The following is a 27002-nucleotide window of genomic DNA, read 5'->3' as shown; positions in this document are numbered from 1 at the left end:
TATTTCAGAGTTTTATATAACTGAATAATAAAAAAAAGTGGTGTAATCACCGAAATATGTCTTTTGAATGATGTCCTATTTTTAACTTGACAATTGTTATAATAGATTTAAGATTCTGGATTATCTACAGTCTTGTATATAGTTAGCTCTTAGGAAGAAAGGTTCTGTGGTTAGAATATGTGCTTTCCATATGTTTGGGATTTTTAGACCATCATTATTGTTCAGATTGGGGTGGTTGATAAGAATTTCATAGGCGTCCTTAAATTTGTGTTCATACCATGTTTTGGTGTGATGTAAACAACTGGTGCTTTTCCAGTCAATTCTATGTAAAGTGTTCAGGGCATGATCAGAAAGGTCAGCTTCACCATAGTTATTATATTTAATGTGTCGTTTATGTTCCTTTTGTCTTATAGGAATTGTGCGTTCTGTTTCCCCTATGTATGGTAGATTACAGGTACAATAAAAATGGTATACTCCACGGTGAGCGAGCAGAGGGAGTGGGTCTTTGAATGAGTTGAGTAAACTTTTTAATTTTGCAGGAGGTTTAAAGGTGGTTTTGAGGTTGTATTTCTGTAGTATTCTGTTTATTTTATCTGACATCCCTTTAATGTAAGGAATGGTTATAATTTTATTGTAGTCTGGTTTATCTTTGTTTTTTATTGAGGTCTTGTAGAGAATTTTGTTAATGGTGTTTTGGCTATAACCATTTTTTTAGAAAAGTATTGCTGATAACTTTAAATTCATCTTTCAGTGCTTGTTCATTGGAGCAGATCTCGAAACCCGTTTTTTAGAGTATTAATGACACCTAGTTTTTGTGTTGGGTGATGGTAGGAGTTTATGTGCATATATTGGCCAGTATGTGCCAGTTTCTGGTAAACAGTGAAAAATGAACTCTTGAACCAGTCTTCAAACAAAGCCCGTGTGACCCATGACTTTTTATTTGCTCGTCAAATTACAGGCAGTAATGCTTTGTTGCAACCTCTTAAAGTCCTCAGATTTAGCATATGGTAAATAAGCACAGGTTTCAATTTGAAGTCACTTTCAGTATCTCCTCCCAACAGAAGAGTTAAGCGGTCTTTGGAGACCTTGTAATCAGGTTGTGATTTTTAGCTAAAAAAGTTCTAGACAGCATTTTCTTCCAATAAAAGCTGGTTATACCAACATTAAAAATTTGGCAGTTATAATTATTTTCCTCAATTATTTTTTTTAAACATGAAGAAAATTCGGCAGCTGTATCTTTATCGGCACTTACGCATTCCAGTTTGAGCTATAAACTTTCAACAACCTGCACTAGCAGAAAATATTGTGGTATCCCCATTGAATTTGTTTTCTTTGAGCAATGAAAACATGCTAAGCTAAGTGCTTATACCATTATGTTGTTGGTACCAACTGAAATCCATTTTTGATTGCGATCTTTCATCCAAGTTATTAAAAGATTCTCCATTTCAACCTAAATAGAACTTCTGTTCCTAGTGCACTGCATACTGAATGATGTTGTTGCAACTTTACTTTGTTCTATGTATTCTGTAGATTTGGACATAATTAGTCATACCATACCATAGACTAATTATGTCCAAATCTACAGAATACATAGATTTGGACATAATTAGTCATACCATACCATAGACTTGTTCAGGCCTATCAGAACGCCAATGCTTGCTTGCTTTAACCATTATCAAACCGTTTAATAATGTCAAGTTTTGTATCCAAAGTAATAACTTTACGTTTCTTCTTATCGGATTTCACTGGCATATCACTTTTCCATTTGAGTATGGTGAACTTTTACAAACTATTAAATACAGGAAGGGAATGAAAGGGAAAACACTGCTTTCACATGTTTGCCTTAGGTGGTCGCCTAAGGAAAACTAAGCTTATGGCAGCATAGTGGCACAGCAGAAGCAAAATCTGGTAACACTGTCTACAGACACCAGTTTTCAAGCATCTTTTTTCTTAATTAAATTAAGGGGATATTAGATCCCACATTGTTTTAAAACCGAATAAGAAACTCAAAGATTGGAATCAGAGAGTTTCATGCCGAATATAGTATAAAAACTATAAAAGTATTGGTGAATACTAGCGTGAGCTGAATGCAAGTAGTCCTAGAATGTAGTACAAACACGGGCAACTCGTTGCAAAGGTGGGGAAAGTTCTGATCACTATTCTTTGGTATTTACCATAATGTAAAAACACATTTCCTGGGAAATGTATGCTGTTATTACATTATGGTAGAGAGGTCACTACCCAGACCAGTTTCAGCCTTTATTGAGGCTTCATCAGTGCGATTTCATCATTATACTATATTCAGCATGAAACTCTCTGATTCCAATCTTTGAGTTTCTTATTCGGTTTTAAAACAATGTGGGATCAAATATCCCCTTAATTTAATTAATGTTTATATCGCCGAAATGAAGCCTGCTGGCTCTATATTTAAGTATCTTTTTTCTTTTTCCATAATTGGATGAACTATTCAAAATTTAAGGGACCATATATAGAGGAATGGCATAAATATTTGTGACCTGTATTAACTGAAACTTACATTGATTAAAACCACATATGTCAAGGTTTACCTGTATTTGTTAGAAAATTAGGACTTTGATAAGGATGAGGATTTAAAGTGGAATAGGAAATAAAGAACAGAAATCATGACTATTCATTCCATTTGACATTCTGATATCAATACTGGTTTGAATTAACACCAAAACAATTGAGGTTAAGATATATAGCATGTACATTAATAACCTGTATTCTCTAGCCAATTTCTCTTTTTTTGCAAGATAAAAAAGAAAGGGTTCCAGAAGGAAAATAAACCTATTACCTCCAAATGAGACCACCTGATCACCTTCAGTTGAAAAAGCTTGCTCTCTTCCATGAGAAGAAGAGAGCAAGAATAATTCAAATTTACAAAAACTGCTTTTCTTCTGTGAACAAGACACAAACCTTAGCTTATTATTTTTAATGAAGCAAAGCATGTACCACAATGATTTTCATAAGACATTTAGACAATATCTGCTGCAAAAACAGAATTTATTTTTATAAGAACAAAAGAAAACAGTCAAAGGATAATGTTTACTTACATTAAAAAAAAAGGGGGTACTTAAGGGTCAAAGCTGTATAATTGAGAGGAGACCTCCACACAGCCTTTAAAGGAATGCAGAGAACCAACCAGGGCTTCTGACCTAATGTCCATCCTCACCTTCTCGTAGTGCACCCTGTTAGGTATCTACCTGGATACTGAACGAACAAGGATGGGTTGGCAATTTGGAATTTAGCCGAATTACCAAATTGTATTCTTATTGGCTTAAACCAAAATACAAAAATACATAAAAAAAATATTCAAATTTAAAATTGACTTCAAGTGAATGTCATGAGATGATGACTAACTAAAATGGATAGAGCACATTGAGAGAGTGAGAGAGAAAATGGGAAAAATGTGCACATTTACAGTATATAGTAGTGACAAGTAGAATATAAACCAAGATGTTCTTGTATAACATGAAATACAATGTATTATGTAAAGAAACAGGAAAAGAGACAAACTATAAACAGGGAGGATGATAGAGAGAGAAATGTATAGTATATAAGAAAAAAAAAAGCATTTCGAAAGTTAATGAAGGAAACAGTAAGAAAGACAGAGAGAGAGAGAGAGTGAATATACTTTGTAACAGATGTTTTTATTACTTTCATTTACAAAAAAACTTAAAAGTATGCATGTAAGAATTTCAAATCATGTATTCCTCTTCCATTATCAGTCATTACTGTGTCTTCCTTCCATAGCTTTATATACTAAGCTGTTGATCAGACTTGCTCAAAAGCAAGCTATCAATTTATTTTATAAAGATTTTATTGCTAATAAACATTTTTACAACAAAAATATCCACAATGTGAAAAAGAGACATTCTTTTATATATCTTTCTAAACTCAGTTTCATCATTAGCCATTTCTTTGCAATAATATCTTAGTGAAAATGCTAACTAACCACACCATGATGAGATCCAGATGCAACCTTTAATCGTTTTGTTGTACTCCCACTTTGCTGATCTTGCTGAGCCTAAAATATTAAATATAGTTATGCTTCATATTTAACTGATTAAACATAAGAAAGCATGAAATTTATTTAACTCTGATTAGAAAATAAATTAATAAACACATATACACTCTTAAAATAGGATCTGGGATGCTGTGACCTTCAAGAAATATTGTAGCACGCTCTCCTGTTTAGAAAGAGACATTCCATATAATTTTCCTCTGCCATTTATTTAAACTGTAGAAGTAGGACTTATAGGCTTCAAACTTCATCAGATAATAAATCTTTTCAGTTGATGAGCAGTCAATTACCTCTGCTCCCCACATCACTGCAGAAAAGACTGATGGTGAATCTGTGAATGTTTATAAATAGCTACACAGCCCTTCCTACAGTTTTTAATAGGTAACTTGACAGAAGTAAATTATTCATGCTCTTTGTGTCAATTTCTCTGCAAATTCCAATTCCACTCCTTGCTATTTATTTATGTTTAGTACATATTGGTGAATCCTAAGTACAACTTTCTTGCTAGCAGTGGATTTTTTTACTATGACTATATAAATTATTTTCCCTGATGCAACGCAAAAGTGTAACTACCGGTGAAAATTAACTGTGTGTGCGTGCATGCATGTAAAAGTCCTTTTGAATATTATTAAAGTGATTGGCTCCAGTTTCAATGCATTTCAAAATATCATACTTTTCAATGATCCACCATGGATAACATAAGGTTGTAGCACATGTTCCTGGAGGACAAGTGGGGGAGAAAAAGAAAGAAAGAGATAATAATACTAATGGTTGGATGATTTTTGAGTAAATATGGAGAGAAACACACACACACACACACACACACACACACACACACACACACACACACACACACACACACACACACACACACACACACACACACAGAGAGAGAGAGGGGGGAGTGGAAAGATTTAATTAATAAATTATACAATGAATTTTAAAGCTAAGACCTACTGAGGCAAATACTGCTAAAATGGATAATTATATTACTGAGCATATAACCTATATACCTATACCCATTATTATATATAGAATACAAAGTAATATTAAAAAATAATAAACATACAGTTGCACAATATTTTATTATTATTATTATTATTCAGGCCTCCATGGAGTCAAAAGACTCGTCGTGGGAGGTCCTTCCTAAGAACATAAAGTCTGTCAAGATTCATCGAGGGGAGGTTCCCCCTTAAGAAACACAAAGTCTATCATACCACTCCTTAAACTCATTGACCGTTCTCGCTCTCACCACTCCATCAGGCAATGCATTCCACGATTCAACCATCCTCCATGCAAAGAAACCACTCCTCACCCTTTTTTAATACCAAATTGTAAATTAATACCAAATTTACAATTTGTATGTTAAGACTTACCAAAAGTTTAATGTGGGAGTGTAAGATTGAATATCTGAATAGAGTTTAGTGGCATTACAAACGCATGTTATTATAAATACCCAAATTACATTTCACACAATGCCATCAAAATGCAAAATTAGTCTACTAATAGAATTTTGTTAAGCAATCCCATAAATAATGTTTTTTTGCACATCACATGTCTCTTGTATATATCTGCATTCAGTTCACACACATCACATATTCTGCTGTGTGTGTGGACATTAGTCTTCGTGAAAGTTTTAATGAATTAAAACTGCTCCATTTTTTCTAGGCGGTGAAGGAAGCAGTGGGAGGAAGTTGGTGTTAGAAGAAAACACTGTTAGACATATGCTTTACAAATTCAAGATGAGAGTAACACAGCTGGAGCTACAATAATTATAGAAACCCTCCCCACACTAGGAAACTGCAACGGTGGTTTGGATCCAGTAACTGAAGAAGTGCAGAGAAAGCACCATGAAAGGCTATATCCTAAGTACATTTGAGAGAAGGGAGGTAACCATTTGATAACTGGAAAATCTTGTTTAAGAGACCTAACACAGAACTTTTTCCAAATAATCTCAGGTCCATAATAAACACAGTGTTGGTCATACACTGAATAATGAAAGTCATCCCCTCTCTAAAGGCATTCACAAAATATCTATGCTCATGATTGAAGCGCATTTCCTATTGGTTGAAGAATGGATATGTTCACCACAATACCAACCAGCTAACGATGACAACCTGTTATTAGTACATTTGAAATGATATACTAAAGCAAATTTTTGAGAATTTATTTTCTGATTCTACTCCATTATACTGATGCTTGCTTTCAGGCATATAATGGCATTTCCATATTTTATTTTAGTAATTTGTTATAATAGCATCACCTTCATGATACTAATGCAAAACTTTGCAAATCCTTAACACTTTTTTTTAATCTGTGCTGTTGACCTGTATGAGGACAATCTAGTGCTAACCATGAGATATTTCAGATGCATATACTAAATATTTCAGATCAAATACTAAATCTACAGCTATGTCTAATGCTTCAGCGACAACAATAACAGATTTGAATTATTCATCACTTCCAACTCAAAATCTGATAACAGCACATTGTTCACTGATGTTATAACTTGAAAGAGCAGTTATTTTAACTCCTGGATGAGATGTAATGAGTAACAAAGTAAAGTCACATAGACTTGTTTCTGATTAGATAGTAAGTGTGATGACTCTCATAGTGCATTGCAACATCTGATATTATTCTTACATGCAACTTGCATTTACTTTTTTGATTTATACTCACATATAAAATCTTTTTTTTTTTTTTTTTAATCAAAAGTCAAATACCATTTAATTGTGAGAATGTTGGAAGTTTATTTTGCACTTGGTTAGACTATAATACATTTAGTTTAATCTAAACTAAATTTATTATAGTCTAAGTCATTAAGTGCAAAATAAACTTCCAACATCTTTCTCTAAATCCAGAGTAATTTAATTATAAGGTGGTACACTGGTTGGAAACTCATATAGGTAAATATGACCTCTCCATTGCTTCTGCCTTAGTATCACCCTCTGGGTCTGCCTCCCACTGACAAAACCTCAATAAAGGTCGAAACCAGTCTGGGTAGTGGCCCTTCCTTTAATGCATAGCAGTATACATGTCTGCAAGGAGATGTGCTTTGCATTATGGGAAATACTGAGACAAGGAGTGATGAGAGTGTGATCCACCTTTGCTACGAGTTGCCAAGGGATGTACCACCTTACCTCAGTCCTGAAGATATTTTCAGGTGCAAACTTTGTTTGCTTACACCTGGATAAAGGATTAAACTAAATTTATTATAATTGTGAGAATATTACATTGATCTGTGACAAAATAATTTATAAAAGCATAGCCTTACCATCTGTCCATGTGCAGCACTATTCTGCCTGGATGCCATTTCTTGAGAAATTGGAAAATTCCAAGCATCTTCAATACATGGCAACTGCTTAGTCCTAAAGTAAATATTCACAAAAAAATTAACAGCGTATTACAATAAAATAAATAATAAATATGTAACACAAATGCCAAGAAAGAAAATTTGCTACAACCCTCACTGATTGGGCTCAAATAGTTTTCAAAACACTGACTGTAACCAGAAGTTGGCCAAAAAGTTATGAATTAATAAGTAATCAAGGAGAAATTGAACCTAACAGTACTTATACATTATAAACATTAATTTTCTCTGTTTAGTTTTTCATTAAAATTGTTCTTATGCATTGTGTTTAAAAGTGAAACATATATATAGTCTATACTATATAGTCTGTTGACTTCTTTCCAAGCAGCTTGTGTGTGTATAAATATACAAGCTGCTTGGAAAGACGTCAACAGACACCATCATGGGCAAGATGCATTGTGCTATATAATTTGGCTTATGTAAGATAATAAAATGGAGGATATTATGGATCCAGCAGTATTTTATAGCCAAATACAAAAAGAAAATGTTTCAAAAATTTTCAAGAGAGCTTATGAGAATATAACCTTTGGCATCGGCATTGGCTTTCACTATTTAAAAGACACAAGGTAACTCTGAATATAAAGGTTATATTCTCATAAGTTCTCTGATAAATTTTTGAAACTTTTTAAGTTTCTTTTCTTATTTGGCTATAAAATATGGCTGCACCCATAATATCCTCCATTTTAATATAACGGATGACTTTCCTAGCAAGCATATAATACAGAATCTATAAGCTTGCATACAGCATATAGATTCATCACCATTTTGTTTGTTTCTGCCTTGAGTGCAAATTGTGTTTTGTTAGGGAACCTGGATTGGTATTTATTATAAACAAAATATAAACCCTAAAGATTAGAACATGTATTCATAATGATAAGAAGAGGTGCATTATAACTAAATTGGAAACTGTTATTAAATGACATGAAAAGTAATATGTTCATAGGTTTGCATATGCTTACGAAATGAACAAATGCATTACTAGAACTATTATAAAAGAAAAGAAAAAAAAAGTTTACATTATACAGCACATGATGAGTTCAGCCTATGCAACCCACGATCACTTCAAAGAAAAGAGGCATATTAAAAGAAAAATTATTGGCAATTTGGATTGAAGACATGCAGCAATGAATGACAAGAGAAAACCCAAGATGCTTACTGCAATACTATAAATTGATTTATGATGAGGGTCATTAAAAAAGGGGGAGGGGCAGCAACAGTAGTACAGAATGTACATAAAACTAAAACAGTATTACATATTCATAATGAATTTATAATACTGTTTGTATTAGTTTTCTTACAATTACATACACTTTTATATTTACTCGATAGGATACCGAATAAACTTTCAATTTTTCAAAGTAGTTTTCTTTTCATAAGCAAAACTTGTAGAATTAATTATCCTTTGAAATGAACATATACAGGTATCCCTTGCTTAACGCGGTGAAATTAATTGCGACAATCCTTTTATATACGCAGCAAGAGTTTTAATTAACATGCCTTTAAATTTACTAAAATTCCACCAAATACGACATCATTGCTACAACCCATGGACATGAGCATCATTGCAACTTTCAAAGCCTATTTTCTTAAAAAGACATTCTCAAAGCAGTAGAAACAACAACGGGAGGAAATGTGATTAAGCTCCAAGAATTTTGGAAAAATTTTAACATTAAACACGCAATTGGATACATTCATGATTTGTGGGAGGAAGTATCTTCAAACTGCATAAGAGCTATTTGGAAAAACCTTTTGCAGAATGCACTAATTGTCAAAATTGATTTTCGGTGATTTTCAAAATCCTGTGAAAAACATGGTTAAAGAAATTGTTGCAATTGGTGAAGATCTTAGTTTTGATGGTGTTGATGCAGATGATGTTAAAGAATTATTGGATTCAAATTCAGAAGATTTCAGTGACAACACTCTTCTTGTAAATGAAAAACAACGCACATATGAAGACAATGAACAAATGGAATGTGAAGATGAGGTTCCAAAGGAGATAACAATCAAAGAACTGGATGGAATATTTCACAGTTTAGAATTGCTTAAGTAAATGCAGCAAGTAAAGGATATGGATCCAGATGTTAATCGAAGAATGCTTGTTTGCCGAGGTCTAGAAAGTCATTTTGCTTGTTATCACAGAATTTATGCTAATAAAAAAAAAAAAAACTGTTCAAAGACTTGATAACTTTTTTTGATAAAAAATTGCAGTAACTAATGTAGGTACGAGTATAAATTAAACATTTACTTTGTATTCATTTTTTATCTTTCCTAAAAGAGTACCATATAAAACGAATTATTAATACAGCAATCAATCATTGAGGAATTGTAATTTTTACCATTGATTATTGTACTTGATTAATGTGATTTTGATATATATGCAGTAACATCGAGGGATTAATTAATCGCGTTAATCAAGTTAATCTATATGTTAAAAATAGTTCTTATTTAAGCATCATTCAACTTATCCAGATTTTCAATTTCTTCAGAACAAATTAACCACGTAAGTCAAGGACTTACTGCACACACACACAGAAAACTTCCTACTAATTTAAGTTAGTAAGTAGTACTATGCTATGATGCTATTTTCATCAAACCATGTACGATGTATTTATGACATGGGAACATAATTATGTTAGAAGGTGTAAGGTACATTAAAATTGCCACAATGCAGGATATGTACAATTCTTTGGAATATCAAATACATACATACATACATCTTTAAGGCCCACTCTTCCTAATTGGGTTGTGGGGGCAACAGCTGCAAGAGGAACTTCCAATGGTCACGATCCTCTGCCACCAAGCTCAGGTGTTCTGGTGGGATTCCCAAACATGTCCACCCAAGGTTTTGGATATAATCTATCCAGCGAGTCTTTGGCCTTCCACGTGGCCTCCCACCCTCTGGCTTAGCAAAGAGGGCCTGCTGAGGGAGCCTCTCTTGAGGCATTCTGACCAGGTGGTGCCCGTACCAGTGTAACTGTGATCTCTCAACACGGAGAAGCAGCGGTTGAGTATTGAGGGTTTCCCGAAGTGCAGAGCTTCTGACTCTGTCGAGTTTTGTCAGTCCCGCAACCCCTTGAAGGAACCTCATTTGAGCCGGTTGGATTCGTGTCCACATTCTTTCGGTCATTACCCAACTCTCATGACTATAGGTAAGGATGGGGACATAGACTGTATTGAAGACAGCCAACTTTGCCTTCTGGCTTAACTCCCGCTTCAATACTACTGAACGGCCAAGCTCCCGCAATATTGAGCTTGCTAAGCCAATTCGAGTATCTAGCTCTACGTCCCATTTTCCATCATCCGTGAATATGGACCCAAGGTGTTTAAACTTCCCCACCTGTCTCATTGGGACTCCACTTACATTTAGAGTGCACTGGGATGGTTGTCTTGAGACCACAAATGTTTTGGCCATACTGATCTTCATTCCGGCATCTGCACAAACAGCTACAAACCTATCCAGGGTCCGCTGGAGGTCATCTGTGGAAGAGCAAAGCAGAACTAGGTCATCTGCAAAAAGCAGACGTCCAATGCTACATTTTCCAATTCTGACACACTCACTGCCTCGGCTGTGCCTATCGATCCAGTCCATATATATTATGAAAAGGAGGGGTGACAGAACACACCCTTGGCAGTGGCCAACGGAAACTGTGAAAGGTTCAGACTTTGTGCTGTTTACCCTGACACAAAACTCTGGGCATTCATACAGGGACTTGATGGCAGCTAATAGTTGACCATCCACTCCATACGCCTGTCTGTGCTACTTGCCAAAGCTTATCCCGAGGAACCCGGTCATATGCCTTCTCCAAGTCCACAAAACATGTGTAGACATTCTTGGCATATTCCCAAGATTTCTCAAAGACTTGCCTTAAAGTGAAGATTTGGTCAGTTGTGCTTCTACCAGGACGAAAGCCACATTGTTCTTCCTGGAACTTTGACTCAACTATGCTCCTGCACTGTCTTTCCAAGCACTTAGCATACACTTTCCTGTGTATGCTGTGTAGGCTGAGCAGAGAGATGCCACGATAGTTACTGCAATCCTTCTGGTCTCCCTTCTTAAAGACTGGTATTATTATGCCTGTCTGCCATTGCTTTGGTGCTCGCCCAGATATCCAAGCAGCCTGACACACTCGAGTCAGCCAGAGAACACCGTCTCGATTTAAGGCTTTTAGCATTTCGGGCAGAATTTCATCATCGCCAGCAGCCTTGCCCGATTTTAGCGATTTTATTGCTAAATGGACCTCTTCTGCTGTGAGACTAGTCATTGCCCCGATCTGCACCTCTTGGATGTCCACAACTGTTGGGCCACCCGGGTTAAGAAGGCTCTCAAAGTATTCCCTCCATCTGTGGAGGATATCCTTCTCGGTTATTAAAAGTGCACCATCAGCGGCCTTAATTGCCCTTGCTGTGCACGATTTCCTCCCTCGAAGGCGGCAGATGGTCTGCCAGAATATTTTGTTTGCATTTGCATAGGATGAGTCTAATCTTTCTCCAAAGGATTCCCAAGCCTTCTGCTTTGCTGTCTTTACTGCCTTAGCAGCAGCTTTTCGTGCCTCAGCATACCGCAAACGCATCTCAGGTGACCTGACTCTAAGCCATGTTAGGTAGGACTCCTTTTTTGCCCGGACAATTTTTCGGACTTCTTGATTCCACCGAGGTGGCCTTTTCTCACTGCCCATTGCCACGCCGAGCCGCTTTCTGCCACACCATGAGAGCACAGAGGCAGTGACAGCAGTTCTGAACAGCTTCCACTCCTCCTCAACATCTGCAGTATGCTTGGGAATCTCTTTGAACCTGGAGGAAATGCCATCTGCAAAATTCTTCCTCACAGCCTCATTTTCCAATGTCTCCCATTTCACGCGGTATAGCTGGTTAGGCCTATCAGCGTTGATGGTAGCATCTGGTTTCTGAAGCCGTAGAGTGCACACAACAAGATGGTGGTCAGTTGACAATTCTGCCCCTCTTCTCACACAAACGTCCAACACTGAGGAAAATAGGTCTGCTGAGACTATAAAGAAGTCAATCAGAGACCCTTGTTCTAATGTATCCCTGTACCAGGTATACTTAGGGACTTCTCGGTGCTGGAAGAAGGTATTCATTATGGACAAGCTGTTAGTACAGCAGAAGTCCAATAATTTCAACCCATTCGCGTTAAGGTCAGGGGCACCGTTCCTCCCAACCACACCCCTCCATGTCTGGTCATCTGTTCCAACATGTGCATTGAAGTCACCCATTAGCAGGACTGATTCCATGTCTGCCACTCTGTCAAAAGCAGCATTCACTTCCTCTAGGAAGGCAGAGTATTCTGACTCCAGATTAGGTGCATAGGCTTGCACTACAGCCAAATCATGGTTTTTCATCTGAAGCCTTAACACACATACCCATCCCCCCAATGGGATCCACTCAGCAACACAGTCTGACAGCTGGGGGCTTGCGAGTATCCCCACACCCACCTGAGCAGACATTGTTGGGCTCACACCAAAGTAGTAGAGCTTCCAGCCCTTATCCAGGTCGACAGTTCCAGAGCCTCTCCTCTTGGTTGAAGAAAGCCCGACTAAGTCTAGCCGGTAGCACTTGGCTTCCTGAACCAGTTCCAACTCCTTCCCTGTCAGAGAGAAGACGTTCCAGTTGCCTAAAGCCATAGTCTGGTGCCATTGTCATTTCTGTCCTGGAATATCAAATATTGTACATAATTATTATGACTGTAGTATTAAATTCAGCATACTACCTACTGTGAGAAGAAACCCACATCATTACCATGCTACCTACAAACTTAATCGATGGAACAAAATACTGAGCCCAGGCTTCCTCAATACCATTCTTCCATTCTGATGGACATAAACATGTCCGTCAGAATGGAAGAGCATGTGACATGATGCACCTCTGTGAAAATTCAAGACAGCATCACTCTACATATTGTGGAAACACTTATGGTTGCTTGCATTTATAAACATGGATTCTCTAATGTCTGATAGTGAGATGAGGCAACTAGCCTTCTCAAGACACACTGGGTCTCCAATTTAAGTCAGTATATTGGAGATAGGTCATATTTGACTAAGTGTTACCCTGTGGATTGCCATTTCTTAAAGACAGTAGTAAACTGTACACTTGAGAATGTGTAATTGCATCAAAGCAGATATTCAAATGACACCTGGCCGTTTATTTTATAAACATTACCAACTCTTTTTGGGCATTTAACATACAAGCTGTTGACCTGTTTTACAGGGGAGGATCACAAATTGGGGTTGTGAAATATATTTTTATACAGTAAAAGATGTGCCTCATTATACACACGAGTGCAATCAATTTACAAGCATATTTGCATGCCTTCACATGTAAAAACATGAATTAAAATAAAAAATAAAAGCAATTCTTGTTTCCATTTTATTCCTGTTTTCACCAGTGTTAAATGTAATTCTGCAGGCATGAGCGAAAAACTAAAAATAAATCAATAAAAATGGTTTAGCACAATTCAGGAAATGTCAATACAACTACATTTCACAGAAAGTAATCCGATTGTGATGAAAAAAAAAAAAAAAAAGGCAACATTTTCAAATATTTCATAACATATGAATATCAATAGTTGGAAATTATTACATACCTTTGTATATTAGTAGTAGGAGCAGCAGAAAGCTGACTTTGTAAAAATTTTACCCGTGCTGACAAATTGGGATTTATTGGTCCTACATTTTAAATAAAATGTAAATTAAAATACATAAATATAAATAAAATACATAACAGGAACATGCTTATTTTTAAATAACAATCAATTTATTAGATTTGATTATCATCACCATTTTCTAGTTAAGAGAGTTGAGTTTTCATTACCAGCTTGCTATAAACATTTTTTTTCTAAATGACTGTAATTTCTTAGGCCTCTGATATGGTCAGAGACCTAAGAAAATTTTCAATTGAAAACATTTTAATTGAAACTAATTGAAATTTTCCTCCAACTTTTCATCTCTTGTTTGCTTAAATGATTTTCTTTGCCCATAGTCAGTCAGATTCTACCACCCTGCTAAATGGAGATCTAAAGCGGCTTGAAAAGAGTTCATATTTGGTCTCTACAGCAAGGTTTCTAGATTTGTATAACATCCGGTAGTGCTAATGTATCATACAATCTTAGATGATTTGCTGACATATTCCTGAATACTAATAATGTCAACTTTCTATCTAATGTCTTTGTTTTTAATATTAAATATTAAAATGTTTCTGTTACTATCTGTTCACTCTTTTTGTTTCTTTTTGTTTTCATATACTTTTCACCCACCTTAGAATTAGTCAAAGTTACAGCTTGTAATTTTGCAAATTCCTCACTTGTTTCACATATTATTATTCAGATGGCTCACTAACATTACAGCATTATTTCTTTTTAAATTTGCTACTGAAAATCATGCTCTTGACTTACAGATTAAACTATATAATAGGTAAGGAATCACCAGTTTGTTTAGGAATACAGAGAAAAAAACTGGGACATATGACCCAGAGTAAGCTCAACTACCTGCCATGTGAGAGGGTAATCCACCTGTATACATCATGAATTAGGACTGACTGGAAATAAGGACCTAGCCAACAAAAGTGCATTCTGTATTAGTTTAATACACAACTGTAATATGATCAAATTTACCAGGGGAACCAAGGGAATAGTAAAAAAAAAATCGACTACGGAACAACCTCAAATTCAACATAATTTAATACAGGCACCAGCAAATGTAAGACCAATCAGTAGAAGTGATGAAGAGCTAGAAGAATTAACATAATGATGAGATATTTGCTCTTAATTTATTGTCAATTTTCCTATTTAATTTGCCACTCTCATTAAATTTGTGGCTAAATAGATGAAATACTTCTACAGATCTATAGTTCTCCATTCAGGATACAGTTCATGTGCCTTGCTGTCAACAATAACAGGATTATCTCATTTTTTGTGTCTTTCCTCTATGTGAATTTGTGCACATCACTATGGCAAACATGGTGTCAATAAATGTCCAATACAGAAATTCAGCAGGTTTTCCCCAAATATTGCAGTATGTATAGCATTAATTTCCTTTATTTTTAGCTGCCTTCTCTCTAATGATTTAAAATGTATCCCCACTTTTTCCTTAGTAGCACCTTCTGAGGGACCATCAATACTAATGTCTCATTGTCCGATTTTCCATTTTAAAATATCACTTTACTTAAAACTGGGCACCTAAGAAGTTCCTCCTCATTTTTTAGAATAGAATTGTATTACAGCTCATTCCTTCTGTTGATTACTATTGTTTAAGATTTTATAATTATCATTTAGCAGAATCACATCTGTTTTAATCTCTTTTGTGTCAGTAACACCACTATTTTGACATGCTACTTCACTAATTCTTCTATCAGTTCCACTTCTTTTTCAGTGATCTTCCCAACATCAGCAGAACTGATTTTCAGTTCTGCTGTGTTGAATTTGTTCCAAGTGCTGATTTTTTTAAACTAGTCCTTTGAACTGTTATACCAAATTGTTGTTATTTCACATACTGTCACAAACTGTTTTTGTGCTCTGAAGATGCTGGATATGACAGAAGGAAAATATCAGCAAATAAGTTAATAAATATTATTTTATTATCATTCTGTGTTGTCATCAATACCATGAAAATAAATAACAAATCCAGTAGTGTTTCAGCATAATGATGTGTACTAATTCGCATAGAAAGAAAATATAAGAAAAGGCCAATTAAACTGCATCATGTGCTGATAGTAATATCTTCGTGGTGGTTCAGGATATAACAATATACGTGGGATTTGAAATAAGAAGTTATCATCATTCAGTTTTGAACAGCACAGAAATGAATATAATGTTAAAAAGTACAATATGAGAAATTGCACTCATCTTTATGTTGGAATGGAATGTTAGTCATGATTACTCCATGTTCTGAAAACCATAAGTCCAGCATTTTATTTTTTTTTAATGTGGTCCTCCACTTTGAAAAAGGTTTATATAAACCTATAGTACATTCATCCCATGAGTAGGCTATGAATTTTTTAAAAATTATATATTTTTGATTATATATGTTTAATATTATATAATTATATATGTTGTATGTTTCATTTAGTTCAGACTTGAGATCAAACATGGAACTTTCTTTTTGTGAGCCACTTCAGGCCTTGTAATAAATGGGGTCTCCCCCACCTAAAGAGAGGGTAATCCACAAACATCTGTGCCCATAGCATGATTCAAACCCACAGCCTGCTGGTTGGAGAGTACTTATACTTATTATTAGTTCTCAATTTCCTTTTTTCCAAAAAAATTCCACAACGCCCAGCATTAATATCCAACTCTGCTATTTAGATCTCCATCATGAAAAAGCTTCTGCTTTTTCTTTATGCCAGTTGCCCTTCTCTAATGACTCAAAATAATTTCTCCATTTTTTTCTTAGTAGAAACTTCTGTGGAAGCATGATTTATTATCATTATTTGCGACACCTCCAAGGAGCCCATAGACTATCGCAGGAGGACACCAACTCCCCGTCTTCGCCACTACACTGAACCTCTACACCAATGCCATCCACCGCCCACCACCACAACTAGTATTTTTTGTCTGTAAATTGCATGTGTTCTGAAGGGCTGATTTATCTGTATGCAGGATGAAAAACCTGAGTTTCTGGGAGAAAAAACCCTGCTACCTCCGTATGAGATCAGCTAACTCACCTTTGATTGAAAAAGTCCGTATTAAATGGAATTAACACAGCACTAGAAATATATGTTAGTTTAATGATGTCAATATTTCACCTCTGCCACAGAGACATCTTCAAAAATACAATATAAGAACTGCGACATGCATACAAGCAACACAAGACCCAGTGGTGATAAGAATTAAACTTTGAGTCCTACAGGGAAAGGGTGCATTCTATTGCTGATAGATAGCGTAGGTTGTTGGACAGAAGGTCTAAGAATTATATTTTCCTGTCTCAGTTTCACATATCCATAATTGAGTTAGTTTTTAGATCTGCAGCTGGTTCTTAAAAAGCGTCTCTCCTGTTCATTTACTAATGAACCATAATAGTAAAGACTACTATGCTTAATCAAATGAATCAAATCATGGAAAAAGTTCCATCATTTGATTCTGTGCAGGATCTGCTCAACATAGCTGACCATAATTATTGAGGTGAATGTAATTCTTTGGTTCTTCAAGACTGATGTTTGCAGATTTTCCAGTTTGTCCATATTAAGCAAGTATAAAGAACTCATCTACAACTGAAAGTGGATGGGAATTAAAAACAGTCCAGATATTAAAAGGTCTCTCCTGTTTCTACTTAAAGTCTTTTAAAATTCTGCATTCTGGGAGGGTAGTAGGATGTAGAGAGGAACAAATATTCTGTTCCTATATAAAGTGGAGGTTCTACCAACATCTATCTTGAGGAACACAAGTATTACTTTGCTTCCATATGGTTAGTCGGGTAGCAGACCATGCCTTGGACACTCAGCACAAATTCAAATGGAAAGAAACTATTATGCTTCACCGTAGTAAGCAGAAAGAGGGGAGATTCTTCCCCTCCTCCCACAATTGGCAGCAGATTTAAAAACCAACCAAACCTTAATATATATGGTAGTGTAAAGCCTCCTAAAATATGAAAAACTGTATGGGGGGAGGGGAGCACTAAAGTTCTGATAAACACCTAGAACAAAAATGATATTAAAGTAACTGATATAACCACAAGAAAGAACATATCTTAAAATCTTTTAACCCCCGTGTTTCATCAAACTGTAATAATTTGTTCTTTTTCTTTTGGGATATATATAAGATGGGGTTCTACCTCAATTCCTTCATGGTCATTATCACAACTTTTTAGCACACCCTCATATAAGAATTATGCTACCTACCAGCACCTTTAGAGGGTTTCTCCCAGAGTCTAATCATTTCCACTATTTATGCAACTCCCACACCCACAAAAGAGCTCTATAAACCGACAATACTTTCAAACTGTGGGTTGGCTATGGATTTTTTTAAAATATTTTTTATTAATTTTATATTTTTTAATATATTTATTTATTTTGATATAATCTGAAAACCCTTCTCTAGAGGGGTTTTCAGATTATACCAAAATTGATATAATCTGAAAACATTATATCATTTGCAACTGACTTCAGGCCTCCAATAAGTGAGGCAGTGGTCTCACACTAGACAATGAAATTGATCTCCCATCTCAAAACAATTACAAACATCCATGCTAACAGTGGGATTCAAACCCATAGCCTGTCAGTTGGAGAGCAGATATGCCAACCTCAACAAACCAGGTCAGCAAATATACTTGCTCTTGTATTGCTTGTGTGCCTGCTACAATTCCAATATTTGTATCTCTGAAGATCTGTGACAAATATAAAACACCAAATTCATTAAAATAATGTTTAATTCATTCTAATGCTGTTTCAATTCCATTAAACCTAAACATGAGCTTCAACTAGTATTTAAATACATACTCACAGAGAAGATACTATAATACTTAGAAAAAATTGGAGGAATTTTGGCAAGTCATTCATTAGAGAAGGGAAACTGACATAGAAAAAACAAAAGCAAACTGGTTCTTGTTTGAGATCTAACCAGCAGAGTAAGAAATAAATACCAGACATACAGGAAATGTTTTAGAACACATTGGAGAAAAAAAAGTAAAGCTAATAATAATGGCAAGCACCTGCTGATTTTCTGTTTCTGAATTGAACTGATCATTACCACAACATGTTTCAACATAAAGCTCACAATTTCACAAATTTTTCTTTGGAATGCAATATTCATTTTTATTCTGCTCAAAACTAAATAGTGACCACTTCCTATTTGAAATCCCTTGTAACCTGAACCACCATGAAAATATTACTATCAACAATTCTTCTTTTAACTATTAAGTCTGCTTGCCTGTAGTGATGCTGTTTTCAAGACCATCACCATCCTACCACCTTTGCCTTAGGCTTCTGCTTTACTTCAACAATATCTTCCATTCTGTTTTACATGAAGACTTATGCTGTACCACACAAACTCTCAAAAATAGATCTGATGGAAGAGGGTGATTAACTCTATGTCTGTATACACTGCATATATATATATATATTTTTTGGCTGGTTTGCCTGATTTGCAGGATGAGAAATCCAACGTTCAAAGAGAGGGAAAATCGTCCTGTCCACCACCATATGAAATTGGCACACCTCAACAATAACATAGTTAAATAAGACTTTTCTCATTTCTTGCATTGTTTTTTTTTTTTTTCCCATTGTGAATTTGTACACATTTTTATGTTGGTCTTGGTAATGACTAGTCTATATCAGGAACAGAAGTTTAGAGAATTAACATTATTGTTTAGCTGACCAAACTTATACTTTCTATTGCCTAAAACCAAAAACAAAATAATAGTACATCATGATGGCATGTTATGTTGATGGGTGTCCCTCGGCTAAACAATGAGCGAGCTATTTTCAGAGAACAGGGTGAAAAGTGAAAAATCAGTTACCGGAATAAACAGCAATGGCAAAACCATATTAAATATAATTCTGCCATCTGTCACTCCCCTAATGTTTCTCAGAACTTAACTCTCGCATTTGTAGTCTCCAGATCAAGTGTTTTATTTCTAACCCAGCTTACATAACCATAGTTAAAACCTTTTTGATCCCTGTCTTTGCATGCATCAAGTTTTGGTGTTTTGACTAATCTCTCTTATTTCATATTTATTCAGCTGACTGCCTACAATTCCAGCATTGATAATTCTGTTGTCTATTTCCATATTTAACTTGCCATCTTCACTAAAAATTGTTCATAACTAGCTGAAATGCTTTACTTGTTCTACAGATATCCATTCTGGATGCAGCAGATATTATCAATGTTCCTACCTCATAGTCTTTCTTTCCTTTTTTTTTTTGTTGCATTTTCATGGCAAATTCATCAAAGCAGTTATTCAATTTAGTTTAGAATCTGCAGACTTAGTGAATTAATTTAAAACATCACCCGTATAAAGAGAGCTATGATTCACAACTCCAATTTTGATATCAAATTTAATAATACTTTTCTTCATAAAATGATTGTATGTAAAATGAATGATACATGCAAAATAAATATTAGGAAGGTGGCAAAATGTTCTGGAGGCTGTTGAAAAAGCTAAGAAATGGAGGAAAGGATACTGTAACAGGAATCAAAGATGATATGAAAATTGAAGGCAAAGGTATCCTCGATGTCTGGAGTAATTACTTTGAAAGATTGTCAACACGTTCATTGCAAATCACACGTTATCGCATGGACGTCGCCACAAAGTAAAAAAAATTTGGCCACCACACGAAATTCCAATTTTCAGCTTGGCAATGAACGTGTTAAACAAAGCAAGCGGTGACAGAACTGTACTAGAAAATTATTTAAATTAAGGGGATATTAAATCCCACATTGTTTTATAACCGAATAAGAAACTCAAAGATTGGAATCAGAGAGTTTCATGCCAAATATAGTAAACTATAAAGTATCGGCGACCACTAGCGTGAGCTAATGCAAGTGACCCTAGTACGTAGTACAATACCAGAGAACTCGCAAAGTTGGTAAAGTTCTGATCGCTATTCTTAAGTATTTTCCATAATGTAAAAAAACACATTTCCTAGGAAATGTATGCTGTTATTACATTAGTGGGAGGTCACTACCCAGACCGGTTTCAGCCTTTTTTGAGGCTTCATCAGTGAGTAGCTAGACCAAATTAATACCAAAGTGTATAGCAAAAAGAACATATATACTCTGCTATACGAGTTTCCAAACAGGTGCAACCATTAAGTTACTCAAATATAAAGAGCTAATAAGCTTCATTTCGGCGATATAAACATTATTTAAATTTAAATAATGTTTATATCGCCGAAATGAAGCTTATTAGCTCTTTATATTTGAGTACTAGAAAATTTTCAAGAGGAATGCAAAGAGGAGTACATATCAATACTTGAGGTAGAAAAATCTGTCAAAAACTTTAAATGTGGAAAGGCAGCTAGCTGGGAGTAGATGGTATTCAACCAGAAATGAAGGTATGGAGGTGTAAAAGTTTGTTTTGCAGTGACTACAATGCAAAATAATTCAGAGGGCATTTTTAGAAGGTCGAATTCACGATGATTGGAGTAGAGCTGTAATAGTACCCATCTAAAAAAAAAGGAAATAAAGCTAAGATTTATGTAAGCATACTTGAAAAGAGGTTGAGAAAGATTGTGGAAAAGAAACTTGGAGAAAAACCAACTGGGTTCAGGTCAAATAGAGGTTGTCAAGATCGGATTTTCACCTTAAGACAAACAGATAAGAAATTGTGGGAATATGACAAGGATCTTGACTTGAATTTTGTAGATCTGGAAAAAGCATATGAGAAGGTCCCCAGAAAAAAGCTTTTCAAAACACTAGAATTATATGGAGTGAATGGAACATTATACAGTTCAATACATAGTCTATATCTGAGTTGTCAATCAGCAGTTAGAATTAAAGGAAATACAAAGATGTTTTGTTGTAAAATCAGGGGTAAAACAAGGATGCACATTATCTTGACTCTTACTCATCATCTATATGGATCACATTATGAAAGAAAGTGGCATTAGGACTGATATTAGAATTGGTACTCGTAAACACAACTAGTGCAAGTCTCCAGGAATCGCCAACTAAACCGAATAAAAGCTGTAATAAATTTGGCATGAAAATCGGCAATTTGGCAGGAAAATCAGGCAAGAACAACATGCAAGAGTCACTGCCAAAGTACTTCCACAGCTTTGGAAGCATGAAGTTGTCCAGGATGTTCAGGTAGCCATCAGATGTCTTGATTTTGGGCACATCCACCAATGGACCAAGTCCCATCCAACTGAAACTCCGATAACATTACCAAGTCTCCACTAAACTTGACGGCTGGAATGCAGTGTTGCTGGAACTGTTCCCTGGGTAATCTCCAGATCCACCATCTGAGTGAAACATTTGGAAGCATAATTCGTTGCTCTAAAAAATCCTTTTCCGATTATTTACAGTCCAGGAATGGTGTGGCATGGCCTGGTGCGGAACATCACCGAGCATTGGAGTGACCATATGGCATCTGTAGATGCCCAGAGGGGAATGGTGTAAAAGACACCAGCCCAAATGTAGTTTGGCACTGGGGAAAGGTGATGTGTGGTTTGTTCACAGCAGTTTTGCCATGGTAACCTAAGGCATGAAACTCTTTCTGCAGACATTTCTAGTGCTGACAGATGTCCCTGAAATGTTTTCCAGGTTGACTGTGAGGTCCATCTCTGATAGCATGCAAGTATACAGTAAAATATACAGTAAGAGATGTATGAGATGCTTGAAGATTCTGAGACAGAGCTTGACGATCTTGGTCAGTGACTGTCAGTGGCCTCCCAGGGCTTTTTCCTGTTCTGGTTGCATTATCAACTTTCCATCTTCGAATGACATAAGCAACAGTGGATTTGGGTATACTGAGACAGGTTTCAATGTCATGGACAGAAAGACCACTGATGTGACAACCAACTACCTTCCCACATTGGAAGTCTGTCAGGTTTCAGTTGAACATGGCACCTTGACATTGATTACAGTGCAAAATATGCAGCATATCCCACATTTTATTACCAGACTTACACAGACACTACCTAAATATGGGCATATGGTAAGATCCAAAATTTGCATGGCATGTAAGTGTCCAAATACTTCTGTCAACAAAGTGTAGATCAACTTCTTCTATCTTAGTATGCTGTCCTGAAGTATTTTCATTGTGATTACTATCAAGTATCATAAGCTTTGTTTTACTGATGTTAATCTTGAGTCCATGTGGACTTCATCATATAAATGAAGCATTTAAAGTAGAAGATAATAAGAAGGGGGTGCTTAAGGGTCAAAGCTGTATAACTGAGAGGAGACCTCCACATAGCCTTTAAAGGAATGCGGAGACCCGACCAGGGCTTCTGACCTAATGTCCAATCCTCACCTTCTCGTGGTGCACCCTGTTGGGTATCTACTTTGATACTGAACGAACGAGGATGGGCTGGCAATTTGGGATTTAGCCGACCAAATTGTATTCTTATTGGTTAAACCAAAATAAAAAATGATGGTACAACATGACAAAATTTCATGCCGGCTGGGGCGTCGCCCGGTTAAACAAGGCACCCGTTGTTTTCGCCAGGGAACCAGGGCGAACAGCGAAAAGTCAGCTACTGGAACAAATCTGAAAACCCCAACTCAACATCACCAGAGATAAAGATCGGTACTATCAACGTAAGAAGCCTGAATGGCAAAGAAATGGAGCTAGCTGAGGAATTAGATAAGTACCAGATCGACATAATAGGGGTGACTGAAACAAAAAAGACCAAAACTGGTGAGATCTTTCTGAGCAGTAAATACAAAATGTTATATTCAGGCAATAACAATCAAGGAAAAGAAGGAGTAGCCATAGTATTCAACACAAAATACGAGGCTAATCTTCTTGAATGGCAGTCAGTCTCAAGTAGAGTAATGTGGGCAAATACGAGAATGGGGAACTGAACAATGAGACTTATTTGTGCCTATGGTCCCACAGAAGGTTCTACTAAGGTAGAAGTGGAGGAATTTTTTGAGGCTTTAGAAAAAGCAACTGACACAATGAAAAATGAAAAGTTGATCCTTGTTGGGGATCTAAATAGTAGAGTAGGAAATGATTGTGAGACATACAAAAATATTTTGGGAAAATTTGGAGAAAAGAGCAAAGCTAATAATAATGGCAAATATCTGTTGGATTTCTGCTCAGGACATGGACTGGTTATTACTAACACCATGTTCCAACATAAAAATGTGCACAAATTCACATGGAGAGAAGAGGGTAGGAATAAGAAAAGTCTCATTGACTATGTTATTGTTGATAGTGATGTTTTCTCCCTGGTGCAGGACACCAGAGTGTACAGAGGATTTGAAATTGGAAGTGATCACTATTTAGTCTTGAGCAGGATAAAATTGAATTTCATATTGAAAAGAATAACATGTAAGAAAGTTTTAAAGCGAATAAAAGTTGAGCAGCTCTCAGATGTAAACTGTAGACTAAAATACAGAAATATTATTGAAAAGAAAATGAAAGAGTTTGAGAACAGGAATCAAACCTTGGAGATTCAGTGGCAAACTCTGAAGGAAATATTGATTGATTCTGCCAGAGAGGCATGTGGTGAGGTTGTGTGCAAAGATAAAAAAATCAGAACTCCCTGGTGGACACAGGAAGTTAAAGAGGCAGTGAAGGAAAAGAAGAAAGCATATCAAAAGTTCCTGGCAAATAAGTCAGCTTTTACTCTTACAGAATACAGAGACAAATGTAAGAAAGCTAAACAGTGTGTAAAACTAGCTAAACAAAAGTCATGGGAGGACTTTGGCAAGAATATAGAAAATAAATATCAAGAAGGTGGCAAAATATTCTGGAGGTTGTTGAAGAAGCTTAGGAATGGAGGAAAGAGTGCTGTAAAAGGAATTAGAGATGATAAAGGTGAAATGAAAACAGGAGAAAAAGATATCCTTGAAGTATGGAGTAATTACTTTGAAAAACTGCTAAATGAAACAAGCAGTGATGACAGCACAGTGATAAAAAACACTGACCAGGCATGCAGTCAGGAATACATATCCATACTTGAAGTAGAAAAAGCCATCAAAGGCTTGAAATGTGGAAAGGCAGCAGGAGTAGATGATATTCGACCAGAAATGCTGAAGTATGGTGGTATAAGAGTCTTACAGTGGCTGCACTGCATAGTTCAGAAAGCCTGGACAGAGGGACGAATTCCCGATGATTGGAGTAGAGCTCTCATAGTACCCATATATAAAAAGGGAAATAAAACTGAATGTGAGAATTACAGGAGGTATTTCCCTACTGAGTGTTCCTGGCAAGATCTATGCAAGTATACTTGGGAAACGGTTGAGAAGAATTGTGGAAGAAAAGCTTGGTGAAGAACAAGCTGGATTCAGGCCAAATAGAGGCTGTCAGGATCTGATCTTCACTTTACGACAAATAGTCGAGAAAGCATGGGAATATAACAAAGATCTGTATTTAAGTTTTGTCGATTTGGAAAAGGCATATGACAAGGTGCCAAGAGAGAAGCTATTCAATACGCTGCAGTTATATGGTGTCAATGGGGCATTATATCAAGCAATACTTAGTCTTTATTTGAGTTGTGAGTCAGCAGTTAGAATTGAAGGAAGTACAGGAAGATGGTTTAATGATAAATCTGGTGTGAGACAAGGATGTACATTATCCCCTCTGTTATTCATTATCTATATGGATCACATTATGAAGGAATGTGGTATTAAACCTGATATCAAAATTGGAGATGTTAATGTCAGCTCTTTGCTTTATGCGGATGATGTTATACTTCTAAATAAATCCGCTACAAGTCTGCAAGATTCTCTGACTAAATTGAATAGCTTTTGTAATAGATATGGTATGAAGGTGAGCAATAAAAAGACAAAGACAATGAAAATAGGCAGAATCATTGAAAATGTCAACTGTGTTGTGAATGGAGAACCTGTGGAACAAGTAAAACATTTCAGCTACTTAGGCACAATTTTTACTGAAGATGGTAAACTAAATATAGAAATAGACAACAGAATCAGCAAAGCTGGTATCGTGGGAAGTCAAGTGAATAAATTCATATGGAATAAGAAAGAAATTAGTCGGAACACTAAATTAGCTGTATACAAGACTGTGTTCAAACCAATTTTAACTTATGGATCTGAGAGCTGGGTCAGAAGTAAAACACTTGACCAAAGACTAGAGACCGCAGATATGAGAGTTACAGATGGCATCAATGGCAATATCATATTAAAAATGAGGATATTAGGAAAGAACTTGACATTGTCAGCATCCAGGAATGCGAGAGGAAAGATTAGCAAAACAAGTATTCTCTGCCAGGTTGGCAGGAAAACGACCCAGAGGAAGACCAAGATATAGGTGGATTGATACGGTACAAAGTGCCTTAGACGATAGAAATATAAGATCTGATAATGTTGGAGTCTTGACAAGTAACAGACTGATTTGAAGGAAAATTGTAGATAGGAAGTTAGTAATGATGTAATTTTTTCATGTAGTACTGTCATATCCTGTACACCCCTTGAGGGTACATGGCAGGAATTTGATGATGATGATGATGATGATGATAATAAGAAGTTACACAGTTTGGATGAGAAAGAACAGAATTAAAAGAACTGTAAGGAGGAAACAAAATATACAGTAATAGCAGAATCAAAGAAAAAAGACTGTAAATGGCTGATCAGAAGAGACTATTCAAATAGCAAAAGGAAGAAAAAATGAAACTGCATGACAACAAAGAAAGTTAGACAGTTGAATACAGATTTTCAGAGACAGGTTAGAAAAGATAAACACATCTAAACAAAAGGTGCAAAGAAACTGAAGAAAGTAACATCATCGCAGAAGAAAAAAAGATTTATTTAGAAAGATAAATGAATGGGAGTAGTAAAAAAGTAATTTTAAAAAAAAAGTCTGATGGAAGAAGAAGTGAAAAAAAAAAAAAATGGAAAGGATACTCAAAGGATTTGTACAAGAATCATCATCATCATCAAATTCCTGCCATGTACCCTCAAGGGGTGTACAGGATATGATAGTACTACATGAAAAAAATTACATCATT

At 35.8% G+C, this 27002-nt stretch overlaps 1 protein-coding gene across 2 annotated transcripts in view; it reads right to left on the bottom strand.

Moving 5' to 3' along the window:
- Utx (Utx histone demethylase) overlaps positions 1 to 27002 on the bottom strand; it is an 802237-nt gene that overhangs the window by 220196 nt on the left and 555039 nt on the right. For both annotated transcript variants that reach the window (XM_090413874.1, XM_090413875.1), the window contains 3 exons: positions 14014 to 14095; positions 7320 to 7413; positions 3977 to 4048 (listed from right to left, as the gene is read on the bottom strand). In XM_090413874.1, coding sequence (XP_090270000.1) covers positions 3977 to 4048; positions 7320 to 7413; positions 14014 to 14095 — 248 coding nt within the window. The remainder of the gene's footprint in view (positions 1 to 3976; positions 4049 to 7319; positions 7414 to 14013; positions 14096 to 27002) is intronic.

The sequence above is a fragment of the Typopeltis vanoorti genome, chromosome 24 (genome assembly GCF_054136105.1).
Source record: "Typopeltis vanoorti isolate ZY-2024b chromosome 24, IOZ_Tvanoo_1.0, whole genome shotgun sequence".
NCBI classification, from domain to species: Eukaryota; Metazoa; Arthropoda; class Arachnida; order Uropygi; family Thelyphonidae; genus Typopeltis; species Typopeltis vanoorti.
This window is presented reverse-complemented; position numbering and strand designations above follow the sequence as displayed.